General features: G+C 42.4%; 1 protein-coding gene across 3 annotated transcripts in view; it reads left to right on the top strand.

The window, feature by feature from the left end:
• The first annotated feature begins 3,047 nt into the window (after positions 1-3,047).
• Positions 3,048-19,950, top strand: part of UBP1 (upstream binding protein 1) — a 42,296-nt gene continuing 25,393 nt past the window's right edge. Inside the window, exons 1-2 of one of the 3 annotated variants that reach the window (XM_075493396.1) lie at positions 3,048-3,801; positions 13,713-13,864. In XM_075493396.1, the coding sequence (XP_075349511.1) occupies positions 3,689-3,801; positions 13,713-13,864 (265 nt within the window). In that variant the 5' untranslated portion in view covers positions 3,048-3,688. The remainder of the gene's footprint in view (positions 3,802-13,712; positions 13,865-19,950) is intronic. The other 2 variants (XM_075493395.1, XM_075493397.1) reach the window with 2 other exon arrangements.

Here is a 19,950-nt window from a genome sequence, read left to right as displayed (position 1 = left end):
AATGCTAAAGAAAAAGCTATGCCCTGTAACATTTGTAATTTAATAGAAAAAGATATTTTGTGTCCTAAAATAGCTAAAGATAACATCTTCAGAAATGCTAACAGTCAGTTTGCTTATCATGGAGAAGCTTTACCCAACTTTTAAAGACTGAGCCGCAAGAGGATGGGTCTTACTGTATCCACTCAAGATACCCTCAGCAGAGGTTGGAATTTATGTCAGAAGAAAACAATTCCCGGTGTAAAAATCATCAATTTATGATCTTGTAACTGCTATGTAGCTATGTTAAAGTAAGTATAGTAAGCAGATAAACCAGTTTTGCTATGCATAAATCAAACTGTATCTGGCTTCTCTGGTCTTGGATCCTGTCTTAACTTATCTCTGTCAGAAGTAGAAAGTGCACTCCTTAGTTTTCCACAAATCATCACTTTCTTTTGTATCACTTACAAAAGTGTTTTTTAGTGTTATTTATGCTACCTTATTTGTATAAAGTCCACTTTAGGTCTACAAATGTTCACTTAGGGTAAGGTTTGAGCTCTCAATTAAAGCTCTGTAATTCTACAATGATAGGAGTTTAAGCTGAATTTGTAGCCACTACTGTTTTATGCTGAATAAAGCCTGCTAATTTATTAACTGGACCATAAACATCCCATAACAGTCACTGAAATTAATGCCATCATGTGGGTTGTTATCCATCTTCAGAAGTGCTAACAAATAGTTCTGTCACAATAATAAATTAATGAATTCAGGGTATTGTTGTCATCTTGTCAGGCTTAAAAGAAGTATTTTGCCTGTGGTAATTTCAATTCTTCTCACTAAAAGCTGTAACTTGGTAGCTAGTGCCTATGCTAGTGACTTGGCCATAAGCCCATGCCCTCTTCATAAATTCCCCTTTTTTATGCAGATGAATATGCAGATGAATTGTTCATCTGTCCACAGACAGGCAGAAAACTCTTACATGAATTACAGCAGCAAAAATACCAGTACCATTTTCTGGAGAAACTGGCAGTCCAATCTTAACTTACAAATTGCCCTTAAAAATCATAAATCATGGTCTGTGTGCTTCTCTTTAGCTTTGAGGAGGTCATATGTACATTTTGAACAGCAGCTAGTATTTTGTTAATCATTAATGAAGTTAGGGCCTTCCTGATTTGTATCCTTTGAAAAACTTGTGCAATTGTACTTAAAGCATGTAACTATATGATCAAAATACGTTTTACATTCTCAACACTTTTCTGTAGTTTGCTCACTGGGTGTATCATTTTAATGAAACTTCTTATAAAATTATTTAACAATCCTCTGAATGATTAACATTTGAGGTTTTTTGAGAACGCTTCTTTACATGAAGTCGTGGGTTACTTACCCTATGAGCACCCCCTCACTGGACTAAGTATTTTATGACCAGAGGGGACAGGATTAAAATCTAAACCATGGGCAGTTCCAGTTCTTCCTTGCGTCCCTCCTAGGCTTCTCCAACTGCCAGGCCATTATAACCAGTAAAAATTATGTATTAAAAGTTTAGCTGCCTCTTGGATCCTGTCTGTGGAGAATATAAAATAATTGATTTTTAGTAACAGCATAAAATCAAGCTACTTTAGTAATTTTTACAAAAATATAAATTCATATTCCAGAAAGACAAATTTGATGCTGCTTGAATACATCTGGATTTAACTTGGTTCAGCCTGTTAAAGGAGAGAAAGGGAGTCTTAATGCATCTCAAAGCCTACAAAATGGACTTAAGTTGCTATAAAATGGGCCAAGAAACAAGTCAAAGGCCAGAAGGAAACCGAGGAAATGAATACTAAGCAAAGAAAATTCTTTCTAGGTAGTGCACTTTTCACCTTACCACAGGCAGATGCAGTTTAGCTATTACATTAGCTATATACAGCTATTGCTGTATGTCCATTGACAGCAGCTTTCTTCTAGCAATTAGGTGATAAAAGGGCTCTGGCCTGAGAGTATGTTCCTCTGAGCTCCACTCGTTTCTGAGTTAGTCCTGCCTGCACGTGCCACGTGAGCCTTCACATTTGTGAACTTTTGTTTTAACAAGCTGGAGACTTTGAGTCCAGGATGCTGAGGTGTTGGGATTTCATTCCTCACATTAAGTACTGTATTTGTAGCATCTGTTAGGTAATGTACTAGACATAAAACGTGAAGTATTTTTCTGCCTTGCAGGTACTGCTTTATCTATCTTCCTGTAGTGTTGAAGATTGTTAATTGGTCTCTTAGACTGCAACAGGGTTTGGGTTCTTTAGGGCAGGCTCCTCTGTGTTCTTTGGAAAACGTAGGTCGAAACAAGGCGGACAACGTGAGCCACTTTCCTTTCTATTACCTTTACTCTCTTCCGAGAATAGGGAGACGACTTACTGCGATGTAAAAAATTGGCCAGACTGAAGGAGAGGGGAAGGCTGGCGCTACTCCTTGCCGACAGCCCTGGCCTCGGCCTCCCCCGTGCCTGAAGCGCTCCCAGGCATCGCCGCCTGCCCGGCGCAGGGCAAGGCGGGGTCGGCAGCCCCCGCTCTGCCTCCGAGCGTGTGCCCAGGAGGTCGCGGCAAAGCACGCGGCTCGTGATACAAGCTCCGGCTGCCGTGACTGCTCTCGAGGAGGGAGGCGGGTAGCGCTGGGGCAACCGCCCCGGCCCAGCGGTTACAGCGCCGGAGGCGGGGGCAGAAAGCGGGCCGTTTCGGGCCCCTGCGCAGCCCAGCCCGCGGCGGAGGAGCCGCCGCCCCACCCCACCGGGGGCTCGCCGGACCCTGGCGCCACTTCCTGTCCGCCTCCCGCCCTTCCGTTTCCGGGGAGGGCGCTCCCAGCATGCCGCGCTGCCGCGGAGGCGGGGGGGAGGAAGGAAGCGCGCCGCAGCGGTGCACGACGGGGCCTCCGGCCCTGGGGCGGGGCTCCGGGGCCTGTCACCCGGTGACGTCGCCTGGCGTGAGGAAGTGCCCACTCATTGGCTGGGCCTCCCCCTCACTCCTCCCCGCCCTCCTCTGATTGGGCCCTTCGGCGGAGGTCAGCCAATCGGCGGCCGCAAACGCGGGAAGGCCCTGCCCCGGCAGGCACTCGGGGGTGGAAGTAGTCGCCATGTTGGCGTGAGCGGCGGCGCTGCGCGCGAGCTGGGGCACGCCGGAGCGGCGCGCGGCTCCGCGGCGGCAGTGGGGGGGCGGGGAGCCCCCCAGGGGCGGCCGTTACAGCCGCGCGAGGCGGGCGGCGGCGGCGGCTCCCCGGCGGGGCCGTAGCTGGCGGCGGGTGCCCGCGCTGCTGCCGCCGCAGCCTCCCCCCTGTGAATGATGCGGCGGGAGGCGCCGCTGGGCTGGGTCGGAGCTCGGGCGGTGGCAGAAGCAGCGGCGACCCTGGGCAGCGTCCGGTCGGAGGCGGCGGGGAAGGGCGCGGCGGCGGAGGAGGAGGCGGCCGCCCGGTCCCCAGCCCCCCGCGGCGGCCGGGCGAGCGCAGGATGCTGAGAGCGACCCCGCGCCCTGGTCGCGCCGCGGGGAAAGGGCCCCCCCGGGGCTGAACGCGGACTCCCCCTTCCCCCTCGCCCTGCACACGCTTCCCCCCTTCCTTCTCCAGCCCCTCACTCTCTCCCGGCGCCGCCCGCCGAGACGCCGCCTCCCGGCGGAGCGGCGGCGGCGGCTCCGGGGCTGAGCGGCTCCTCCCCGTCCGGCTCCTCCCGCGGGAGCGCGGGGGGCGGTGGAAGATGGCGTGGGTGCTGAAGATGGATGAAGTGATCGAGTCTGGGCTGGTGCATGACTTCGACGCCAGCCTCTCCGGCATCGGGCAGGAGCTGGGAGCCGGTGCCTACAGCATGAGGTAACTCCTCGCCCGGGGGGGAGCGGTGGGTGCCGCGTCCCGACCGGCCTCCTCGGGCCGCCGTGCCCTGCCCGTGCCGCAGGGCAGGGAGCGCGGGAAGGAGCTGGGACTTCCCCCCCTTCTTCCCTCTTTTTTTTTTTTTTTTTTTTTTTTTTTTTTTTTAATTCCTCCGGCTCCCGGAGGCTCTTCCCGAGGAACGGGCACGTGGCGGAGGCCGGCCCGGTGTCTGCTGATAGCCGCTGCCGCCGCCTCTTCCCCGGTACCGGCTGCCGTGTGCTTCGCATGGCGTAAAGGGGCTGCCCCGGCGGGTCTGCCGCCCTGCCCTCGCCTTTTGCTGGCAGATGGCCTTTCTGAAGGGGTGGGCTGCTGCGTAGGCTGGGATGCTTTTGCCCTGTGTGTATAATTTCTGCCGTAAAAATGACGTTTCTCTGGCCTTTGGCCGTGTAACTGGACCGCGTGTTTCAGAAGACGATCACCTTCTACTCGGCGAATATAATTCTGGTTCATGATAAACAATAGCTGTTTTCTCTAATGTTTAAAAAATGTTCTTTGTTGAGCAAGTAAATGTGGTAGTTAATAGGACAGTAGTATGTTTGTACTTAAATCGGTCTGCTTATTCTTTCGTGTTTCCGTGTAATATGTGTCTTTAGTGACGTTTTCTTTTTTTTTTCCTTTTCCTGCCATGTAGCTTTCTATTCTTAATCAACTTGTCAGTTTCTTTACCTTTTGATTGTTTTCCATGTTTTACAGTAAAAGTGTTTGGGTGTGCTTTTTCAAAGTTAAGATAAAATGTACTTATTTCAAACAAGTACAGTTTAATCTCAGTTATGGGCAGAGCGTGTGGATTCCTGAGTGACTTACTAGCGTGAAAAAGGGAAACTGCTTTGGAGACACTGGGAGACATTTTAGTCTAAGGTTTTCGACAGGATTAGTCAGTGTTTTGAGGGTCTGGAGAAGTAAAACACTGGCGTTTGATGGTTTTGATGGACTAGCCTGTATGGAAGATGTGTTCTCTCTCAGGATTACCTGAAACTTGGAGGCCGCCACAAGTTTCAGGTATTATGTGTATTTTAAGGCAGTACTTCCCACGTGAAGTGTTGGAGCTGCAGTATCTTTGTTCGAAGTTATAAATAGGGGTTTCAGGTGAATAGAAATGAGGATAAAATGCTAGTATTTGGGACTGTGAGCTCAGCAGGTTTATGGTGGGATATGTATTTGATGGGGTTTTTGTTTTGTGTGGGGTTTGATTCTTTTTTCTTTTTTGTTAGTTAAAAATAATTCTGAGAACTTGCCAGTTCAGAGAACAAGGTGATTCACCTCTCTTCATGAGAATACTCCTGATTTTATATTCAGTTTGTCTGGATTTTATTCCACTTCTGTCCTGCTTCCATCTTTGTTAAGCGGACATTCATCCCGCGAAGCGGTGTGCCAGTTTTTGTGGGCAACTGTATGGCAGTTACCTGGATGGCTTCTCAGCATTTGGTTTCTGGTTATCTTTTCCTCATACAAACAGCAATGGATAACGCGTACAGTCCTGTTCAAGAACCGTTCTTCCTTCTCTATCATGATCCATTTCTTTCTAGGATTTCTTATGATTAGAAGTCTTGAGTTTTGGCTGGGATGGCTTTGTAAAGATTACCTTTTCTTTTTGTAGACTTCATTTCTTCTCCCCGTAATGCACACTACTTGGTTTCTTGAAACTTTAAGAATTTTCATCTTTATTGTCGTTGTGTAGATTGTTTCTTCTGCTTGTATCATCCTTTTATGGTGGGTGGCAATCCTAAGTGATTTTTTAGTTACATATGTCTGCCTATTAGGATATCTTGGATTACCACACAAAAAGAGCTGTAGCGGTTCAAAACAGCTTTTAAAAAGTAATACTGCACAAGCTAAGCTATACGTTAGTCTCAAATTTTGTTGCACACTTTATATTTGTGGTCAGATGCAAGTGTGTTTGGAACACACACTAATATTATTTGTAACTTTAATCTTTGAACATATATAGTTAAAGGGATCACCTAATTGTAATTAGTGTTTGCTGGATTCAGAGTGATTTCAGCAGGTACGTTAGTTACTTTATGTATTGCTTAGATTTCTGCTTTAGGGAGATCATGGCCTGTTAAGTGATGTGAGAAGGGAAAACTAAGCGAAGTAGCGTAGCGTGAAGAGTGAAGATATTACTCTGTCACTGTTCTGCGTGCCAGTAGAAGCTAATTACTTGTCACTTCCTTATGAAAAAAGATGATAGAAGAAAAAGGAATATTGTCTAGAGGAGAATGCTGGGAGAGCTCTCCAAGCTATATGCCCCTGCATTTTGTTAGGAAGACCTGCACATAACCCTGTTACATATTGGGGTTGTATGTAATGTAGTTGATGCTTCTTCGGGTTGATGATCAGTCAATGTCCTGAAGTAGAATATATGGCATTACTCCTGTGTTTATTCTTATTAAGAAAACTGCTCATGTCAATTGACTAGTAACTGTAGTTTTTTTAAAAGGAAGCTAACTGGACAAAATTTCTCTGCAGATTCACATGGTTTTAAATAGTTTTCAAAGTTTCCTTAAAATCTTGAAACCCACTTTTTCTGATTGCTGTTCTAATGTCTTCTCATACAATAAGAAACTGCCTATAAACACAAAATTCAATTCAATTGATAATAATTATTGTCAGATGTGTCAGATACCATCCCCATCCCCCCCCCCGCCCCCAAGTATATAAAAACATGGTGCCTGTAGTGATAGTGAGTTTTGAGTATTGCTGTTAACTTCAGTTGGTAATGACACCATTGTACAGGTTTAAGACTCTCATAGTGATTTCTTACAAATCCATCATAATATCTATCATAACGCAGCAAGAATTGTGTAATTTTGGGGACCGCTGATCATCGCTATGAACTGTTAAAAAATGGAGGCTATTTAATTGAAAAGACAAGTTTCAGGAACTACCTGCCATTTCTCTAGCAGAATTCCATTTTTCATGTAATGAATTATTTGATTAATGAATTGATTTAAATTAAGTTAAATGAGCATTAATATAAGGACAAGTATCATATTAACTGAATTTTTATGTGCAATTTGGAAGCTTAGTATATGGATTTATTTAAATGCTTGCAATTCCAATGGTATTTGTACTGCTAAAATTGAAGCTTGTCATTGGGGAACTTGAGAATTATTTCAGGAGTAGCTATTTTGGTATATATTTCTAGATTAAAACCTGAAGTTTATTAAACTAAATTGAAAAAGATTACTCTTGGTTCTGAAACGGGAAAGTCTGTACAAAAGACTGTACAAAAATACATCCAGACAATCCTCCATTTTTGGAGGATCAAGTCAGTTTGACTCTGCTGCATCTCCTAAACACTTGGAGTATCTTTGGAGAATGGAGCTGGCTGCTGCCTTGGTTGAAAAGAACAGAAACCTACTGCAGTCAGTCTTGTTTCTGTGCTGTGGAGAGCCTTGGATGGAGAAGGAACTGCGTGTATCAGCTCTCCTCCAAAGTTTAGGCTAAGGTAACCATTACGGTGGTCTGTTAGGATTTAGGGGACCATTGTCTTAAAACTTAGAGCTCTGTTTTCAGGTGGAGAAGAGAGGGAGGGTGTTGTCTTCTAACAACTTTCGGGTCCCTGACATCCTTTTTTTGGCTTCTCATGAATATGACTGGATCGTGACAGTTACTGTCTTAACTTTATAGTTGCTGTGCAAATAAAAAAATGGAGTTATCTCACTCAGGCCCTGTTTTCCTTGTGGCTGCTGTTACTTTCTGACAAACAAAATGACTGTTTATGCTTCCCCTAACGCCTCCGACTCTTTTAAGACTCTGCTACTGGTTATGTTGGGTTTTTTTGAGAGGAATGCTTACTTAAGGTATCCTGAAATTTTTTCTTTTTCTTTTTTTTTGTTTTGTTAAGATGTACGCAGTATTTTCTGCTTCTGTTACCTGTCAGGAAATAGACATTTGAGGAAAAAGAAAATCCACAAACCTAAACCTCCTCGCTTTGTTACCACAGATAAAACATGTTGAAAGATAAACTTCATGTTCTAGATCACTGACATTGGTTTTGGGTTTTTTTTTCTTCTTTCCAGTTGAATGTGTGAATATGTTTCAAAAGGTCAAGGAGACCAGTTTAATTCTTAAGGAAAAGACTCTTCAGGTTGCATAACTTTATTCTCTGTTCCCCTGTCACCTCTCATGGTGGATGGACGTGCAGGATTGAGAGCAGGGCAGCAAGTTTACCTTGATTTATCCTTTATGCGTTACTCCCACTTAGGAGTGATCTGTACTATAGCTGCTGCAAATTAGAGCAGCTGCCTGACCTCCTTGTGTCGGGAGTGGATGGAGAACCAGGGATTTGTAATTGTGAACAAATACTATTCTTACAGCTTTTCCTTCGTACCTTGAGGAGCTTAGGAAGACACAGGTTTTGGTGGTGGGATTTTTGTTCTTTCTTCGATTGGTTGTTTTTTACATTTTGTGCCAGTCTCCCCATAAGTTGAGGCCTGTAACAGCTGAGTTTCCATATGATGGTTTGTAGGATTCCCAGGAACAGTATTACATTTGCAGCTGTTTTCTCATTGATGTTACACTTCTTGACAACTGCTTCAGAGAAAGTTGTTTCCCAGCAACTACTTCCAGGGGTCTCGTCTCACATCAGACTTGCTTTTGTGGACACAGGGAGAGTGTTAGGAAGTATCAGGTCTCCCGTTCCCTTATATTTTCCTATGGCTTGTTCAGACCTCTTAACAGTGCAGACCTTGGCTTTGAGATCATAGCTCTAATTCAAATACTACTTGAGAAACATTTTTATCAAGGTATTTGTCCTTGTAAACCATGCTTTAAAGTTTCAAAAGACCTGCATGTTCTTGGATGCTTTAGTATTCACACCCAAAAGTATACAATCCAGAAGACAGATAAGGCAGATGATTGATGGAATGTCACTTTGAATTTTGATGACATACTAGTTCCTGTTCTTGTAAGGACAGGAAGTTCTTCATTTATTTTGTGACCCTGTTATTCTTAGGCAGTTGTTTTTTTTTTTTTTAAATGCTTCAGAAAAAGTGTTGAAAAGAGGGTTTTAAATTTGGAAGGAAGGTGATTTTGTGGCTGGCAAACACATTTCACAAGCATGGGAGAAGGATAACTTACGTTTTTCTTGGTCTTTTTGTACTATGCTCATGTAGGCTGCATAACATAGGATAGCTTATCACGCATGACCCATCCCACTGGATGCTTAGTTTCAAGTGTTAACATGCACCTTGCTTCCTCTTCTAAGCCTTCCTACTTTTGTATGGTGAAGTTTCATTTATGGACTTCTGTAGCAGAGCTAGCTAAGATTGGGTGTTGGAGATGTGTTTACTGCCTGGTTTTGGTGTGTAATGAAGGCTGTTTCTGTTTGTTTTTCTGGGAAAATTTTCTCCTCCCTCTAGGAAGAAAGAATGCTTTCAGTTGAATGCTTTAGATAACAAATTGTGGGGGACCGAGATAAGGCTTTTCTTACTGGAGCTAATAGTTTCAAAAATTTGATCTCAGAGTTCCTTCCACCAGGAGAGTAAGCCTTGAGAGATCTGCTTTTTCAAATGATATAAAGAAGTCTAACAAAAGATGCTATTTCTCCTTCAAAACATTGCTATTCGTTTATACCTCATCTTGCTTGTGATAGTCCAAAGTTGACTTAGATGAGACAAGTGAAGTAAATTAGTCTTTTACTTCACAACATCAAAAGTTATCAGTGGCACAAAAAGAACAGAATCAGTCTCTTAAAGCTCTTTTCCCCTGTAGCGTGAAATAATTTCAACAGTAGCTATTTTGGAAAACTTATTTTTTCCTCCATCTGGGCAACTCTGCCAGTGGATGCTTCAGTTTAGGTAAGAGGTACTTTGCCATGTTAAGTAACCTGAGCAAAGCTGGCAGTAAAAGTGCTTGTCACTAATCTGTATTGGGCCAGCACAAATCAAATTTCACCAGGTGAGTGGGAAAATGTCTAAAGGATGCTGAAGTATACCTAAACGTGGAGGCTGCTAATGATTTACTGGGGGGCAGATAATTTGCACTGCCAGGCCATTGGCTCATTATAAATGCAGAAATTGTATCTGGGGTCTGAGGAAGAAAAGCAAGAACTGAGAAGGCTGACCTGCTCTTCTGGTTTTTTTTGTTGGGTCTTACAATAGAATCAGTATAAAATTAGAGGTCATAAAAAAGACTGTCATTTAGGATCTCTGTAGTTTTTAGGAACGTGATCTACATAATAGCATGTATTATATGCAGTTTATCACTCACAAGATACTTTTCTTCAGTGTAAGTAAAGGAGGACTATTAAAAATACTAAATTTCTGTTTCCTGTTGGTTCCCTACTCTGAATTGTGAGTACACCTGGCATCTTTTCTTGAGCTGTGCTGTGTGAGCAATGAATTTCATTTTATAGAAAATGCTTGTCACTGTGAAATCTAGATGGTCCCTATTTGAACTAATGTAAGGATAAACAACAGGGGAGTTTGGCCTCAGAGAACTGGGAGGAATGCTCGGTGTATTCTTGTGTTTCTCAAAGCTGCGTGTTCCTAATTATTTCCTCGGTAAACGTAGACATGAGCAATCCCCGATTCCTATATCCCTGTTACTGCCAATCATGAGGAGGGAAATGGGCTTAACTCATTATGCTTGCCCTCAAGTTGTGTTTGGTAGGATGGGGGTTTCTCTACAGTAAGATTTTTATCACCTGCTTTTACCACCCTCAGTTGCGTAGCTGTGCTATGAGCTGATAGAGATCCCAACACAGCTCAGAAAAATATTTTGTAGAGGGGAAGGGTAGGGAGGGAGCAGCTCACGTGGCAGAAATTCTTTATGCCAGTACTGCCCAGAAGACCTTTTGCGTTGCTGAACCGTAGGCTCGCAGGTATCAAATAAAACTGGTCATCCCCTGTTGCTGTACAGTGGTGACTGAAGGATAGACCAGTCGCTTCATAGCAGCTTCCTTGTTGAAAGTCAGAAAAGATACATCACTTTTTTTAAGAGGAATTAATAGTTGGTTCTAAATCAGTTAACATTTCTGTATCACTGACATTTTAAAATCTTAATTTGAAATACTTTATTCATACCTTATTGACTCTTTTTAATTGCCTGCAGCTTTTATCTGTTTTTAGATGGGAACAAGTGTATGTTTAAATGTGAAAACACTGATATTTCATTCTTTATGAGTGAACAAATCAAAATATTTATTTAAAGATGGTCTAGGAAGGAGTTTTAAATTGCATTGGCTTGTCTTTTCCTTTGGAATGTGCTAGTACCCAGAAGACTTTCTTTTATCTGGGAAAATAAATGAAGATTCTTACATTTGCCTCGTGCCGTTTGCTGGAGCTTTTTTTTTGTAATGGTGGCATTTAAGAATGCGCATTATGCTCTCTTTACAACTAAATTGTAGGGTTGAGGAGTTGGATGTCCTTTTTCTTTTTTCCTTCTGCAGTGGCAGTTAGTCATTACCACTTTGTAAGTATTAGCAAAAGCAGGTTTAAAGCTGGCTAAATTTGTCTTCCATTTGTATTTGTTGGCTTCTAATGCCTTGTCTGTTAATTTAACTAGTTCATTAACCATGGCACGCATTCTTAAGCCAGACCAGATGCATTTTTGTCTTTAAATTGTGGGTGGAAAATGAGGGCTTTAAAGATATTTTTCATAAATACCCAAAAGACTTCTGTTCTTAATCTTGCGTGTTATGTGAAAGCAAGTGCTGCAGAACTTAGTCGAGAATTACAGGTTATTTATTTGGTGAGATACTTTGCATGCCTTCTTTGTTGCACTTCGACTCTTATGTGTGTATTTTAAACATTTTTATTGTTTCCGTGTTCTTTCTGTTTTAAAGTTCCTCTTCATAAAAACACTAACTAGTGTTTTATGTGCCAAAGTGTGTGATGAGCATGGGTTCCTAGTGTAGAAGTCCCATCTTGGGACGATGCTGTTCTCTGCTTGTCGCAGTGCTCCCTCTTGTGTTGGGCTGCCCTCTGCTCATGCTGCCCTTCTGACTGATATCAAGGCATGAAGCATCTGGTTTTTTTTCTTCTGAGTCATCCTCAAGTAGAAGTCCACCGATCTATGAAATTTTCTGTCCTACCTCTGGATATGATGCTCCTTTTGTCTATATAAGTAAACTGTTTTAAGAGTGTTGGCTTCTCTTAAGTGGGTATTTCGCATTGTCTTCCTTTGTAACTAGTTAAGGAATACAGCCTCCTCTGGGCTCTGGTTTGGGGACCTGGCATCAGAAGTAGCTAAGGTATGGTTCAGCAGGCTTGTACTGCTTTTTTGGACAGTATCCTGCCTTGTTCTGCTTTCATGCCTGTTTGTAGCATCTCCTGTGGTTTCTTCCTAGTGGAAAGGAACCTGTATGGGGTGTCTTTTTTTGGTCTTTTTTTTTTAATTCTAGTTGTTATTTTTGGGAGAGACTGTACAGTCTCTACAAGGTATAGACAAACTTCTTAGAGTTTTTCACCGTTCATAAGTATTTCCTCTTTCAGGTCAATATAGCTTGTTCCAGGGAGCCAGGGAAGAGGAATGCGATGTGGCTGGCCTTTAACTTACTCTGTGACACATGCTCTGAAAGAAACGTTGGGATGCCCCAGCTGCAGTCCTCATACCTAATACTTACGCAGAGCAAGTCTATAACCTTCTGTGACACAAAAATATTGGCTGTAATTTCACTTTTGAAATGGATTATGATACTGATACTTTTTGATTCTCCAGATAGGAGCTGAAATTCAAGAGGAATTACAGAGTTCTCTTTAAATAAAGCAGGCTCTCACAGAAATGAGGAGCAGCAAAAAATAATTTTACTTCAAAAATTTTAGGGCGCAAAGTGTAAATAATAGTGCAGTACAGATAAGACATAATTCTTTTACAGAATATATTAAATCTATGATTGTGATCAATGCAAGAAATAAGATACCTGTAGATTAAAAATTGAATCAACAGGTGAGGTGTGAGAAATCTTACCTCAGTTTAGAAACTAATTTTCAGAGAAAGTTTCATGGATCTGCAGATAAGAATTTCATCATGAACAAAAATTCAGTGCTAGAAAAACACTATCTTTGAACAGAACTCACTAATCTCTTTGAAGTTTTATTTATGAAGGATTACTGTATACAAGGAAAATGAATATATTGCTAATGATATGAATATAATGCTACAGAACATTTAATTCTGTAGAAAGCAGAAGGTGTGTTTGCTGGTGGTGGTGAAGCTGTCTCTCTTACCACTACCTGTGGACAGCATGGATTGCTCTTTACTCTGCAGAAACTTTGCAGTTCGAAGTTTTTCTGGTGGTCTTGCGTCTGTAAGTGAAGTGAATCGTGGCATATACTTTTTATAACTTATGTTTTGTGAATCTGCTGCTTAATCTTTTTTGTGCTATTCAGTGTGCTAAAGCCTAGAAAAAGCTAAGATTGAAAAATCTTTAATGTCAACAGAATTGATAGGTTAGATACAATTATACTAAATGGGGAGAAAGATTTTCACAGTGTAAGTAACCTCCTTTGGGGAATATATTATTTCGAAGAAGAAAGTAAATGCATTGCTCTCACCTGCATGTGTATTAGGCAAGCTTGCCTATGTTGATAGGTGAATAGTTAAGAGTAAACTGATTTTTTTCAGTGGAGATGAGAGCTGAAGATTCAATTTTCAGAGGATCAGCACAACTTTATTTATTGTCTGCTTAGGTTCTGGAGCATTGTTTATGTATCCTAGCCTACAATTTTGGTGAGGAATGTTTTGGATACTGCTCACATTGCTTTCACTAATAAACTCAGTGTGACACAATTCTGTATGTATTCCACTGTGTTTTTGTAAGTCACAAATAACTTTTTTTTTTTTTCTTTCACTTCAGGCAAAACAGGGCCAACAGTCTCACAAAGTTATTTGTTTGTTCTTTTCAGTGATGTTTTGGCACTGCCTATTTTCAAACAGGAAGATTCCAGCCTTCCACAAGAAAATGAGACCAAACATCCACCCTTCCAGTATGTTATGTGTGCTGCAACATCTCCAGCAGTAAAATTATACGATGAAACTCTTACATACTTGAATCAAGGTTGGTATACATATGTTGCAGGCATAACTATAGTGAATGCAGCTTGTGGTCCCTGTCTAAAACTGGAATTGTATTTCATGTTTTGACACATGTGGGTACATCCAAAATAAATGCATGTCAAAAATGAGATTGGAAACCTTACTAGTAGTCTTGTTTTGTCCAACTCACAAACTCATAGCTATAGGCTGTCGTTATTTCCCCTTAAGAGTCTGGGGTTGTTTGTTCCCCCCCCCCCCCCCCCCCCCCCCCCCCCGCTCTGTGTGTTACCCCTCTCCATCCCCCACCTCCCCCAATAAAATCAAGCTGACAGAGCTTTTAGGAGACAAACTTCAGGTAGTAATAGCTTAAAATACAAGACTAATGTTGCGTTCCTGTTTAAACTTGATTGATAATAGCAAGTTAATTGGATTATATTTGCATAAGGTTCACACAAATGCCCCCAAAAAGTCATAATAAATGTTAAAATGTCAATTGCTAAACAAAAAGTGTTGCACAACAGAGGACTGTAATGGTTCTCAAATTAGCTGTACATACATGCCCAGAACAGTATTATGTTTGAAACATAAACACAAGTGCAGCTACCCTTGTAGTTACCTTTGGAGTTTGTGTGTATTTCACTGTTGTCTGTCTACATTTATCAGAAATCAACTAGATAAATACTTCGTGTGAGTCTTGCTGTTTTTTCCTCATAGCCTGTGGTTGATACACGTGAAAATTTGGTTTTCCTTCTGCAAAGGGTACTGACTGCTGGGTAAAATAATCTGAATGTAGTCATTGCCATGTGATAAAACCTCCCTCACATCTGGAAATGACACTGGTGTCGTAAGTTTAGTCAGCTAGTATACTGAGCTCAAATAAAACCTTTTATTATTTGTTTTGGACCATATCAATGGCTTTGTATGCTCCCCCCCCCCCCGTCCTTAGCGCTCTAGGATCACTGTTCCTAGATTTAGTTTTGCTTTTTCTTTTCTTTGTGGACTTCAACCCAAAATCTCTCAATAGACAGCACTGTAGTTAGAAGACACAGTCCTGCAGCACAGTTTGTATGAAAAATAAAAACAATTTTTAAAAAATTGCATTCACCATTTATTTTCCATATCCTACCGTGTTTTTGTGCAATTTATCTTCTTAGCTCATGTCCTTCTCTGAGCAGTATACTACTTTAGTGTGCAGTTAAGAAGACACAGTTTAAAATATGTATTGGTGAATTTTCTTTGGTCTTTGTGAGCTATTTAACTTACCAATTGCTTTACTAGGTTATAGAATTTGTATATTTTACATATGTGTTTTCTTGATAAGATATCCTTTTTGCTCAAGTTGAAATGCTTCTAGTAGCGTGAACTTCTGGTGATGCATTTCATACCTAGAAGCGTTTAACTGTGTACTGGGGCCCTAAAAGCTGAGAGAGCAGATTGTATCTATGTTGATACTGACATGATGACAAAGCATCATCTTCAGCTTTCCCTGTGAATAAAGTTGCTATGTGTTTCATCTTGCAGTATCCAGTCTTTCTAAATATGCTTTAAACATTACTTGACTCTTCTACTAAGGAGAATAATGGAAGTTCTTCCGGTGATTTGTAGTTTCTTACAAACATGCGATCACATAGTTCAGCCATTTGCTTAGTCAGGTTTGGTTTATTTATTGTCACTTTTTGTACCCTGAGTGCTCCCTTCAGCAGAAAACAGTACAATTGCAGCAGTATGCTGGACCAGCAAGGTGCTTTGCACTGTTTAAAAAACTTCAAAGTTTTATAAACTTTAAACTCTGTAGAAATACACTTTGTTTTCTTCAGTGCCAGGATCCAGCCTCCCTGACCAAACACAAAGCTTGAAGGTCAGCTCAGTGTGCTGGGGAACCAGCACAAGGTGGCAGGCTGAAGGAAGAAAGTGTTTGCTATCTCACCAGATGAGATAGCAAGAAGAGCTTGCCATTTAAGTGACAGTGTCTGAAATGACTGTAAATGTTTCATCTGCCCTTGAAAATATCTTTTAATATAAAGATTTCTTTTGCAAAGAAGTTTTGCTGGTTTTCAGTGTCCTAGGTAACTTTTCCTGATGTTGAAAAATGAAGGCATTGGTATACCCTTTTTCTAAATAAATATGGGGAAAAAAAAAAAAGTTGGCCAGCTTTGCTTCTGTGCTCATACTTAAGACAAAAAGACAGTACATTTGCTGCCTAGGTTAAGACTTTTTCCTAAAAATTTCTCTATTAGCTGTTAGTGTATATATATGTAAAAAAAAAAATAAATCTTGGGATAGGTTTGAGAGATGACATCTTTCATACCTTAAGTAAGCTTAAAGTAAGGATCAGTTTGCAACACTAATACATATGTTTGTGTAATGAGTTGGATTAAGTCCTCTAGAAAAAGAGTAATTTTAATCCTGGTCACTTCAGCTATCTAGTTTCTAGTTTGGCCCCATTATCAGGCAGTGTCTTGCCTTAAATAATTTTCAAGAGGATTGTGAATAGGGAGCAAATGCCCTCTCTAATTTCATCAGCAATTGTCTTAGTTTACTGGATTGGGAATACCAGAAGAAATGAGAACATGTGCCCTGCCTGTTAAGCTATGGTGACATTTCCTAAGGCAATACTTAAGCCCTCACTTTACCCTCTGTCAGTAAGTATTTTAATTGGAATAGCTAAGAGCGTCGTTCAGAGTTCAGGGAGCATCTGGATGATGCTCTTAGTCATATGATTTAGTTTTAGGTGGTCCTGTGAGAAGCAGGGAGTTGGACTCAATCCTTATGGGTCCCTTCCAACTTGAGGTATTCTATAAGCTAATGGAATATTTAAAGTGATTAGGTTTTCAGCTGAAGCTGATTCTAGAAGTTCAAATCTTGGAGTGTTGATGGTTGGTTGTTCAGGGGTTTTCAGGGTTCTTACTAACTGTAAAATCTGTTAAATAAGTCCATTGAGAATGCATATCAAAGTTGTAGAACGATGTTTTGAGTTGGCTGCTGTTCAGCTAGATGTATATCAAATAGCAGAAGAGAATTGCTTTTAAAGGGGAAGCATTCTTTAGGTTGGTTTACACGGTGCAGCTATGCTGGTAGTTCTGTGAATGCAAAGAACTGCTTGGGAGAGATGGGATCCACCTCAGTAAGGGGTGGGGAGGAAAGGTACCTTTGCCAGCAGGATGGCTGACCTGGTAAGGAGGGCTTTGAAGTAGGAACAACAGGCAAGGGAGAGAGTTACCAGCAGCACTGTGAGAGAGCAAAGAGCCTGGAGTGGTGTGCCTGAAAGGGAACACAAAATCAACAAAAGGGGGCTTAAACAGGGTCACCTCCAGCATTTGGATGTAAGCAAGGAAGTGCCTATAAAGCACTGTTATGGGGAAACCCCACAACCCTTTCTGGGAAATCAGCATGGTGTGGGGTGCCTCTCTGAAGTGCATGTACGTTAATGCAAGCAGCATGGGAAGTAAACACGAGGAATTAGACATCTGTGTGCAGTTGTAGGGCTGTGATCTTGCTGGGATCATGGAGACATGATGGGATGGCTCGCCTAGGTGGAATGTTGCAATGGAGGCATACTGGCTCTTTAGGAAAGGCAGGGCAAGAAGATAAGGGGGGAGTTGCCCTTTATGTGGGAGAACAGCTGGAATGCCTGGAGCTCTGCCTAGGGATGGATACTGAGCCAACTGAGAGTTTATGGGTAAGGATTAAAGAGCAGAACAATATGGGTGACGTTGTAGTGGGTGTCTGCTATAGGCCACCTGACCAGGAAGAACAAGTAGATGAGGCCTTCTACAAAGACCTAGAAAAGTAGCCTCACGTTCACAGGCTGTGATCCTCATAGGGGGACTTCAGCCACCCTGATGTCTGTTGGAGGGACAGCACAGCAGGGCATGGACAATACAGGAGGTTCCTGGAGAGCATCAATGACAACTTCCTGACCCAAGTGATAGAGGAGTCAACGAAGAGAGATGCTCTACTATACCTCATACAACAAGGAAGGGCTCATTGGGGATGTGAAAGTCAAAGGCAGCGTTGGCTGCCATGACCATGAGATGGTGGAGTTCAGGATCCTGAGAGGAGGAAGCAGGACAGAAAGCAAGATCACATCACTGGACTTCAGGAGAGCAGGCTCTGGCCTCTTCAATGATCTTCTTGGTAGAGTCCCATGGGATAAGGCCCTGGAGGGAAGAGGAGCCTAAGAAAACTAGTTAATATTCAGTGATCACCTCCTCCAACCTCAAGAGCAGTGTATCCCAATGAGCAGGAAGCCAGGCAAAAATGCCAGGGGGCCTGCATGGATGAGCAAGGAGCTCCTGGCAAAACTCAAACACAAAAAGGAGGCATACAGAAGGTGGAAGCAGGGGCAGGTAGCCTGGGCAAAATACAGAGACGCTGTCTGAGCATGCAGAGATGCAGTCAGGAAAGCTAAAGCCCAACAAATTGAATCTGGCAAGGAACGTCAAAAGACAACAAGCTGGGCTTCTGCAAGTACATAAGTGGCAAAAGGAAGACTATGGAAAATGTGGGGCCCCTGCTGAATGGGGCAGGGGCCCTGGTGACACAAGACATGGAAAAAGCTGGGGTACTGAATGCCGCCTTCACCTCAGTCTTTACTAGCAGTGCTGGCCTTCAGGAATCCTAGGCCCTAGAGATCAGGGGGAAGGTCTGGACCAAGGAATATGTACCCTTGGTGGAAGAGGATCAGGTCAGGGAATACTTAAGCAAACTGGCCATACATAAATCCCTGGGCCCTGATGGGATGCACCCATGAGTGCTGAGGCAGCTGGTAGATGTCATTGTGAGGCCACTCTCAATAGCCTTTGAACGATGATGGTGACTAGGAGAGCTGCGTGAGGACTAGAGGAAAGCAAACATTGCTCTGATCTTCAGAAAGGAGGACTCAAGGAACTACAGGCTGGTCAGCCTCACCTCCATCCCTGGGAAGGTGATGGAGTAACTAATCCTGGGAATGATTTCCAGGCATATGAAGGACAAAAAGGTCATCAGGAGTAGTCAGCATGGTTTCACTAAGGGGAAGTCATGCTTGACCAACTTGATAAACTTCTATGATGAAATGGCTGGCATGGTAGGCAAGGGGAGAGCAGTGGATATTGTCTACAAATCATTGTCTTCAGTAAGGCTTTTGCTGTTTTCTCCCATAAGATCCTCACAGAGAAACTAGTGAAGTATGGGCTGGATGAGCATCCTTGAGATACTCAGAAGCAGCCTGGACTTGGTCCTGGGCAACTGGCTCTAGGTGGCCCTGCTTGAGCAGCAGGGTTGGACAAGATGACCTCCAGAGGTCCCTTCCAACCTCAACCATTCTGTGATTTTTGTGAAGGTGGGTACTACAGTTTCAGTGTTAACCAGCGGGCAGTTAAAGTTCCTAGCACCTTGTGTTTGCCCTGCTCCTGTGGCTGCTCTCCAGGAAAGAGCAGAGAAGGTAGCCTGTATGGCTCTCCTATAGAGATCACTACAATCAGTACTGTGGTGCTTTTTACACTTTCAGAGCAGCTACAGGTCCCCAAATCCAGAATGAAACATATCTGACCCTTTGTTTTAAAAACTCCCGGTGCTGCTTTTGCATTTTTGAGCCTGACATTCTTTGATTTTTACTTTAATCAAATCTTCAGTCTTAATATTATTTTGTACCTGTAAAAAGTTAGCAACGCTTGTTGAGCAAGCAATCAAAATGTTTTTTTTCTCCCCCCTCCCACCTTTCAAAATAATGGTGAAAGAGAACAGAGAAATATTTGCAAAAGTTTTATTAATAGTGCTAGATTAAAGAAAAAACCCGATGCTGTCTGTAAATGCAGATGGACTTACATATGTTATATCTTCATGTGAGCAAAATAACACTGGTATTTGAGCAAATCTCATTAACAGGAAACAAATTCCCTCCTGTTAAATATAGGAGAAATGATCTGTCGCTTTACTCAGCTGCACTAGGTACCTCTCATTTTTTAAGATTTATGTCATCAGTGTTCAAATGCTGCTGGGGTAAAGAAAGCCTATATGTGTATAGAGTATATACATAAATGTGCTAATTGTGCTACAGCAAAAAAAGCCAAACCGTCCATAGCTGGGGGTAACATCAGTCTGTGGAGCAGTGAAAGGAGTTGAAGA

Source organism: Mycteria americana, chromosome 2 (genome assembly GCF_035582795.1).
Source record: "Mycteria americana isolate JAX WOST 10 ecotype Jacksonville Zoo and Gardens chromosome 2, USCA_MyAme_1.0, whole genome shotgun sequence".
NCBI classification, from domain to species: domain Eukaryota; kingdom Metazoa; phylum Chordata; class Aves; order Ciconiiformes; family Ciconiidae; genus Mycteria; species Mycteria americana.
The sequence above is the reverse complement of the archived record's forward strand: the minus strand, read 5'-3'. Positions and strand labels throughout refer to the sequence as shown.